The sequence below is a fragment of the Chaetomium globosum genome, genomic scaffold (assembly GCF_000143365.1).
Source record: "Chaetomium globosum CBS 148.51 scaffold_6 genomic scaffold, whole genome shotgun sequence".
NCBI lineage: Eukaryota > Fungi > Ascomycota > Sordariomycetes > Sordariales > Chaetomiaceae > Chaetomium > Chaetomium globosum.
This window is the reverse complement of record NT_165981.1, coordinates 1947836-1956318: the sequence shown is the minus strand read 5'-3', so window position 1 is coordinate 1956318 and position 8483 is coordinate 1947836. Positions and strand designations below refer to the sequence as shown.

Genomic DNA, 8483 nt, shown 5'->3' with positions numbered 1-8483 from the left:
ATCTTTGCCAGTGGCAGATGGTCGTGACCGGCGCAAAGTCTTGAAGATGACTCGAAGCTTGCGTCGCGCAAGTATGCTCGCATCATCCAGAAGCTTGGCTTCAACGCCAAGTTCACCGACTTCAAGATCCAGAACATCGTCGGTTCTTGTGACATCAAGTTCCCGATCCGTCTCGAGGGTCTCGCTTCGAAGCATCACAACTTCAGCTCCTACGAGCCTGAACTCTTCCCTGGTCTCATCTACCGCATGATCAAGCCGAAAATTGTACTCCTCATTTTTGTGAGTGGCAAGATCGTTCTCACCGGCGCGAAGGTGCGCGAGGAGATTTACCAGGCCTTTGAGATGATTTACCCCGTGCTGCAAGGTAGGTTGTCATATTTCACACGAGTTTGGGTTATTTTGGTGCTGACAGACATGGCTAGATTTCCGCAAGGTTTAAACCTGCGAAACAACTTGGTCGGCATGAGGGCAAATCCTGCCCGCAAATTTCGTTTTCCGGCCGCACCACGGTTATCTCGCTGCCTGTCAACGAGTTGTACACCACAAACGACCACCATCGACCATGATTTCATGACAAAAATCATACCAAAAAACTCGGCTGTCTACGCGAAAGCCCAATCAGGGTTGACGCGCCAGTCATTTGTATTAAATTTTCGCGACCGGGTTTTTTTTTTCCCCGGCATCACAGCATTGCATCGGCGTTCACGGAACGGGGCGGACCATTAAAGCAGGGTTTTACGCGCTTTTCGTCATGACCGCGGATCCCCCGAGTATTTTGGAGCTGGCGCGCTCCCTCGCGGGGTACATTACCCATAGAAAGATTGCGCACGACGGGCAGGCGTTGCAACCTGACTGTCCCCTAATGAGTTTGCGGCGACACCATTCGGGGTCCCGCAGCCAAAAAGAAAGGTTTCTGAAGAAGGAACGGAAAAGCAAAGAGATGGGTTTTCTCCAGATGCTCATTTGACGAGCAACAGTCCCAGTCACGGCTGCTCACATTTGCCTGGGCTGATGGGGAGATGATCGCACAATTTCAGTTTACCTGAAGCTCGTCATCGGCACCAAGTAGTGGCAGCAGGTGGTTTGGCATGGAGAGTATTGTCTGGATTAAAAACAACCCAAGCAGAGGCAACTGCCATGGAGGGGGAAGGCTTTCGCAATCCCCCGGCAGAAACGGATGATGGCGGAGGCCTTAACTGCTCTATCGCACAGTTTCGTTCCTTCATTGCTGCTACGCTTGGCTTTGCGCCGAGGCACGGCGGCGGGTTGAAACTCGTGGCGTTCTTCAGTCGTGGTTTTTGCTGCCATCGAATACCATCATCTAGTTGATTAAAACTTGACCTGCGTTATGGGAACTGTGATGCGTTGGCTTACCTGATGTTCCGTGTCTCCCGTCGCCCATCTTCCCGTAAACTCAAACCGAAGGCACCACTCTCTCCACCTCCCCCAATGCCTCCGCCAAAACCAACCCCGGCGTACCACCCCTCGTCCCATCCTCCGTAAACGCAGCCACCGCAGCCCCAGACTTGGGCACGATGACCTTCCAATCCCACTTCCCGCGAAACTGCAAGGGGGGTTCCCGTACGATGCAGTCGACGACCTTGTCGCCGATGACGGGCAGGAACTTGAAGGCGTGCCCGCTGTCGCCCGTCGCCACGAACAGGCCGTGCCAGTGTGGGTGGTAGTCGACGAGGAAATCGGCGTCGGCCGTGTCCGCGTACCAGCACAGGCGCGTCTTGGTGAACGGCCGGTCGTGCAGCGCCGGCCAGGGGATCATCTCGCGGAGGGCGCGACGGAGATCGGCTGCTGCGGCGGCGGGGATGGTGAGGTCTGGGTCGGTGAGGCCTGTTCGGGGGAGGAAGATCGGGGTTGGTGTTTGGGTGGTGAGAGACGGGGAGAACGGGAGGGGTGGGTTGGCGGGTGTGACTGGGTTGAGATAGCCGTAGGCGTGCTGGGCAATCTTGAGGACGCGGTCGGTGGGTGGGATGATGAAGAGGCCGGTGGAGATGTTGAGGATGACGGGCATGTTGGCTAGTTTCTCTTGTTCGGCTTCGGTGATGTCCATGTAGCCGAGTACCTGGCCGGTGGCGACTGTCTGCCCGGCCAAGTCAACTAGGCTGCCGGTCCATGCGCCCGCGGCCACGACAACAAGATCGGCGGACAAAACGCGGCCGTCGGAGAGCTTGGCGCCGGTGACCGTGTCTTCAGCCCTTTCCAGGGAAATAACGGTCCCAGCAACAAAGTTCACACGACCGGTCTTTTGAACCTGGTCAAATAACCACGCCATGGAGGCTGTCGCGTTCGCCCAGCCGCTGTTGTTGTTGATGTAACCCCATGACCCGGAGCTGCCACCCGTTCCCAGCGCCTCGCGGATGGCGTCGGGGTTGGGGAGCTCCCGAACTCGGGCGGCAAGAGCTGGGTTTTTAGACGCTAGAGACAGGACGTTGGCCCAGCTCTTACGAGCATAGTCCATGCCCGTAAGCTTGGGTTTCAGGCCCCCGCTCGACGGGGCGGCTCCAGGCGCAGGCGGCGAAGCGTCGCCAACCCAGGAGCAGCCCAGCCTCATGGTAGCGCCCTTGGGCTCCCAAGTCGGCGGGTGTGTCTTGTTTGCGCCATTGCGCCTGGGCCTCGTCACCCAACGCCGTGTACGCTGGATCAGCATAGTCGGCCCTAATAATTCGGCTGGTGTCGATGCTGGCGGCGTCTGGCGAAGGAAACGCCCCAGGCTGAGAAGGGTCTGACCTGTCGACGACGGTTATCGAGCTCTGGGAGAAGGCATCGCGACGGGCGAGGGCCAGGGCAGTGCTGAGCCCAAAGACGCCAGAGCCGATGATAAGAATTGAAGATGGAGGTGAGAAAGGTTGCGAGGAGGGAAGGGAGGAAGAAGACGCAGCAGCCATTTGAGAAACGGAACGGCAATTTGACTTCCGTAATTAAACAAGGTTTCAGACGCGAAGCGGCAAAGGCCGATCCAACTGGCTCAGGCCAAGGGCTTGTCTGGGTCACTGGCCGTAACAAATGGCCTGTGTGTATGAATGAGAATGTATGCCTTGTGCTCACTTGTGCGACTGCGTGTTCGTTCTGTTTCCCAACTCTGGTGGTCGGCTGCAGTTCAAGCGCTGACTCACGTTCGATGGTAGGAAACATGCCCGGTTCCCAACGGGAGTTCTGGGCATTTAAATAGGGAGGTTGAACATTGTGGGGAACCCATCGGCTTCGAGGGAGAGGAACCATAGGAAACATCACAGGGCTCGGCTTCTGGAAACACTGAAACCGAAGGCGGGGAAGGCTCGAAGGCTCGATGGCTCCAGTGTTGGGTGGGGGATGGTCAACGGAAACCTAATGAAAAGCACGAAATGGAGCCATGGGCAGATCAGTCGCGCTGCTCAACAAAGGGAATATCGGAATGTCACGCTGGTTGTATGGGCTTCCTCGGCAAACGCTAATTTGTCCGATGCAGACTCCAGCGGCCATGATGAGAGAAGATGGAAGTTCCAAGGAGAAAAATGGGACCAAATCCCCAGCATGAAAGGGCGCGCTCTTCTTTTGAGGCGCTGTCCGGAGTCCGGTGATGAACAAAGCCCCCCACCAGCCATGCGTGACACAGATCGTCAACTGAGTGGGCCGCCAGAAGTTCGCGGCACGGATTTCGGCCGATCGACAGCTGGCAGCACTGGCAAGTCGTGTTCCCGAAAGAGCGCTCTCTCCATCATTCGAGGCAGATGTATTTGTATGGGGAGTCGAGGGCGTGCACCAAGCTTTTTGAAATAGCCTCAAGCCTACGGCGAGTTGAGCAGTGAATGGAAATCATGAGTGCCTAGGTACCTAGGAACGTACCTAGTGTAATATCTCTCCAAGAACTTGAGCATGGCCGTCAGGGGAGTTACCTGACCTTGGAATGCTGTGTTGTGCACAGACCAATTTACCATCCAGGCCTGGATCCTCACTCAACACCGCGAACGTGCAGCATGGGCAAACGAGCCGCCCGCTGAAGTCACCACATCCCAACATGCGTAGCCGACACATCCTCACTACCAACCATGTCGTCGAACAAGAAGATTGCCGAATTTCCTGACGTCGAAGCGAAGCTGCAAAAACCGAGCAAACAATCGGCATTCGAAAAGCAAAAAGCCGAAGCCGAAGCGAAGCGTCAAAGAGAACTCGCGGAGACCGCTGCCGTCTATGAGGATTTCGTCAAGAGTTTTGCGCATGACGAGGAGGACGACTCCGCTCGCGGATCTAGGCATACTTCGTCGAGGTTCGGTCATGGCCCGCCCGAAAGGCCACAGTTTGGAGCCGGGTCACCTTTTGGAGGAGGCACCGGCAGGAGACACTTTGGCATCCCCTCCGGCGGTTCGCTAAAGAGCGGCCCGGGGAGTTTAGGACCACCGCCATCATCGTTTGCAAAAAAGAGACCGTACGAGGGTTTCCAGCGAGACACGGACGAGGGTCGCGGAAAGCTAGGGTTCGACGACAGGGACAAAGACTCGGCCACGGTGCCCGTCTCTAAGGCATTCGAAGCGAGTGACGACGAGGCAGACGGCGCAACTGGTGACCGGGCGGAGGAGAAGGCGACATCAAAGCCGACCTTACGCTTGGCAAACCTGCCACCCGGCACATCCCCTGCTGTCATCAAGTCACTCATTCCGGCCAACTTGACAGTCGAGAACGTCAAGATCGTGCCCCCTTCAGGCCCTACCGGTACCGAACGCAAATCGATTGCGGCCATCGTCACCCTGTCTAAAGAGACACCAGCGACAGAGATTGATAATGCTGTGAGCGCTTTGCAGAACCGCTACCTTGGCTTTGGCTTCTTCCTCACCCTGCACCGACATCTTTCCTCTGCCGCCATCTCGTCTGGGCTGGCCGCTCTGCCTTCATCGGCGACAGTCTCGTACCCGTTTGGCGCGAGGAAGGTTGAGGAGGGTCCAATCAGGCCCGCTCACCAACCGATGGGCCACGGCCGGGCATATGCACCACCGTCGTCTTATGGCCCTCCCGCAGGTGGTCCGCTCAATCGGTCCGGAATTCTTCATGTTCCGGTCCGGGCTCCGCGAGACATCAAACAGCTCCGCATGATCCACAAGGTTGTAGAGTCCGTCTTAGAGCACGGCCCAGAGTTTGAAGCTCTTCTCATGTCCCGACCGGACGTCCAGCGAGATGAAAAGTGGGCTTGGGTATGGGATGCCCGCAGCGAGGGTGGAATATGGTACCGCTGGCGGCTGTGGGAGATTGTAACAGGTGCGCAATCCGCGAAGGGCAAGCTCGAGTACATTCCACTTTTCGAGGACAGTCATGCGTGGAAAAAGCCTGCACGGCGGTTGGCATACGAATACACGACAGACGTCGATGAATTCATCTCCGACTCGGACTACGACTCTTCAGAAGATGACGAGTTTGAGGACGAGCAGCCTCGGCAAGGCGATGGCGCAGATCAGGAGGACACCTTCTTGAATCCAATAGAGAAGACGAAACTCGCGCATCTCCTAAGCCGGCTTCCGATGACCCTATCTAAAATTCGAAAGGGAGATATTGCGAGAGTCGCAGCATTTGCCATCACCCACGCGAGCCGGCGGTGCCGACGAGATAGTCGACATGATCATTTCTAACATTGAGCATCCATTTCGCATACACATCGGGCAAATCCGAATTACAAGCAAGGGGCGAAGGAAAAGGAAGGTAGAGAAGACGACTCCGGCGACGCCTCGCCAGCGCCGGAGGACAAGGCCACATCTGACGCACTGACATGAGCGCAGCGCAGCTCCTAGGGCTCTACGTGATCAGCGATATACTGTCCTCTTCATCCACTAGCGGAATCCGCCATGCCTGGCGCTATCGACAACTGTTCGAGGCCGCACTCCGGAGCCGCAGGACATTCGAGATGCTGGGACTGATGGCAGACAGGCTGAACTGGGGCCGCTTGCGTGCCGACAAATGGAAGCGCAGTGTCGGGCTCGTCCTGAGCCTGTGGGAAGGTTGGTGCGTGTTTCCGGTCGAAACTCATGAAGCCTTTGTCAGCAGTTTTGAGAACCCGCCTGTCCTCAAAAAGCAGGCTGGCACACTCGAAATGGGGCACAAAACCGGGCGGTGGAAAACGGTCGAAGCCGCGCCCGCCGATGGGGGCAACGGCAGCGGCTTCCCTTCCGGTATCGATGAAGCCGGACCGTTGAACAAGGACTCGCCGGAGGATTACCCCCGAGAACATACTGTATATGGAGGACGGCGACTGAGAGTTGGACCCCGTTCGCCTGCAATACCTAGCAGACCTAGACGATGCCTTCTCAGACCTCGACCTCGACGGCGAGCCAGACGGCGGTTTCGAGGTGGGGGTCGTGGGCGGCGATGTGACAATGGAGGATTCGACGGAACCAGCAGAATCGACCCCGAGCAGACAGGAGGGCAAGACCATTGGCGGCTTCCAGATGTCAGGCACGAAGTCCGCGCCTGGGAGGAAGCGGATGCGTGCCATGGACATGTTTGCCGATTCCGACTCAGACGGGGGCACATAGAACGCGCCGCGGAGTCAAGATTTTAAATTGCCAAGAACTCCGCCCGCCAGGGCGCCCATCTTCCCGGATTGAGAAGCGACTGTTGAGGCAAAGACGTTGGCGTCGGCGATGTCACCCACCCCTCGGTCTCGAGGCCACGCCGAGTCCCTGCACAGTTCCCAGGGACTGGTCCGGCTGCAGGAATCCACGGGCCCGGGGCGGGGGATGCTACCTTGTCAGGGACTTTGGGAGTGGGAGTCGGCACTGTCGGCCTAGGAGTCGAGCAAGCACTCACCTCGCTCGGCTGGAAGCTGTTGACGTTCCAATGACACACCTAAATACATGGATTACACGGGGCATTGTAGGCCCCCCATCTTGAGAAGGTCCTGCCCAGCTCGTCTCCTAGCCTCTTCAAGCCCTTTATTCCCACGCTCCAGCCTTGTATAGACATCCCGGTCACCAAGATGCCCTCACTCTGGCCCTAGCTTTCGCCCTAGCTCAGCTGCAATGATGGAGTGGCGCATTTCTCGAGCGGGATGGAGTCCCTCCCGAATGTGACTGACATACAGGTACCGAATACTGCCCGATTCTGATTTGCTCAGCTCACATTGAGGAGAATTGTGATGGAAGCTCTCTTTTTGTGAAATGACATGAGAATTTGCTGCTGATTAAAACCCCCATCTCAGCCACGGTTCGAGTGCGGCCAACATCCCGCGCGGCAAGCATGGTATGAGTCCGGGAACTCGGTCGATTTTCTTGTAGCGGCCCCTTCTAACCAATAGAAACTTGCTCATTTTCTCCGGCTGCCAAAACGCGGTGCCCCACCTGCCCACTCCTGCATGCACTGAGCATTTGATCTCAGGACGAACCAGCGAAAGAGGCACCCTTGACCCTGGCCTTTGAAGCCATCCCATCGCATACCACACTCTCACTTGCGAGGCAGGTGCGAGGCTTGTTCACACGCACCCTTCTCTCAACCCCGCGGCGGCCGGGGAAGGAACACAAACAGGCTGCTGCTTCCGTCAGCACATCTATTGTGACCAAAGTCCAGGTCTGACCCACGGGCATCCAGAAACCCCCTTCTCCACCCGTGCCTCTCCCTGAAAAACTGAGAGCCAACATTGCTGCGGCACACCCATTCATCGCCATTGAGGCTTGCCTGACGATCCATTGCTTTCGGCCCAGCTTCTTCCACGGTAGTGAAACCTCGGTCAGGTCCGGCTGTCATTGACGGCTTCCGTGTTGCATCTTGCCTCTCAACCTCTGCCCCGTCCCGCAAAACACGGCTCCGGTCTGGAATGGCCGATCCGCGGCTACCTTCGCCTTCTCCTGCATGTTAGCCGGATGCTACTTGACTTCGGACGAGGGATTGAACCTCGACTCAGATTGAGCAAAACCTGCCGTCGCCCATCGGCACTCACGGGCACCTCCAATTCTCGTTCCCTACGACTTCCGGAACAGCCGGTTCGATCGAGCCGACGATCCCAGAGCTGCCGGCGTAGCTTGGAAGCGCCGGACTCTCTTCCCCTTGACGGTCGGCTCCCTGTCTGGCAAGTTTCTTCGCCCCGCGGCCAACAAGCTCCTGGTCTTGACCGTTACTGGCAAGGAAGGTCTTAGGGACTCTGTTTTGTAGCGCATCTCATCTCACGCGTGGTTTCATGAGCTTTGAAGTCCGCGCGGGGCCACATGCACGGTCTCCCCTGGAAACTTGCTCAACTTGCTCACTGATCCGGCCTCGGCCCGACAATCTCGAACGACGACACCGCCCGCGCAGCAACGGGGCCTGCGCTGATTCGCCTCAATCCAGCGCATCCAGCACGCTCACTGCTCTTCACGGTGGGAAGATCTGCGCAGTCAACGGTCTATCCCTGCTCCCAACGCGCTGCGCGCCGCGCGGTCCGGACACCGGGCCCTCCCCGGGTCACAAACCTCCGCCTCTCTCCTGACGGCCGTTCGTCACCAGCGGGTACGGAATTGAGGCGTTGCCTTTACGAA

The 8483-nt window shown here is 57.6% G+C and overlaps 3 protein-coding genes across 3 annotated transcripts; 2 read left to right on the top strand and 1 right to left on the bottom strand.

The window, feature by feature from the left end:
* Positions 1-17: 17 nt before the first annotated feature.
* Positions 18-439, top strand: CHGG_08967 (uncharacterized protein; the record flags this gene model as incomplete). Its single annotated transcript, XM_001226893.1, has 3 exons — positions 18-23; positions 133-364; positions 423-439. The coding sequence occupies 3 exons, from the start codon at positions 18-20 to the stop codon at positions 437-439; spliced, it is 255 nt and encodes an 84-aa protein (XP_001226894.1).
* Positions 440-1414: 975 nt separating this feature from the next.
* Positions 1415-3474, bottom strand: CHGG_08966 (uncharacterized protein; the record flags this gene model as incomplete). The annotated part of the gene is made up of 3 exons (XM_001226892.1): positions 1415-2726; positions 3061-3094; positions 3414-3474. 3 exons carry the CDS (start codon positions 3472-3474, stop codon positions 1415-1417), a joined length of 1407 nt encoding a protein of 468 aa, XP_001226893.1.
* Positions 3475-4040: 566 nt separating this feature from the next.
* On the top strand, positions 4041-6509 carry CHGG_08965 (uncharacterized protein; the record flags this gene model as incomplete). The annotated part of the gene is made up of 3 exons (XM_001226891.1): positions 4041-5575; positions 5752-6242; positions 6310-6509. The coding sequence occupies 3 exons, from the start codon at positions 4041-4043 to the stop codon at positions 6507-6509; spliced, it is 2226 nt and encodes a 741-aa protein (XP_001226892.1).
* Positions 6510-8483: the final 1974 nt, after the last annotated feature.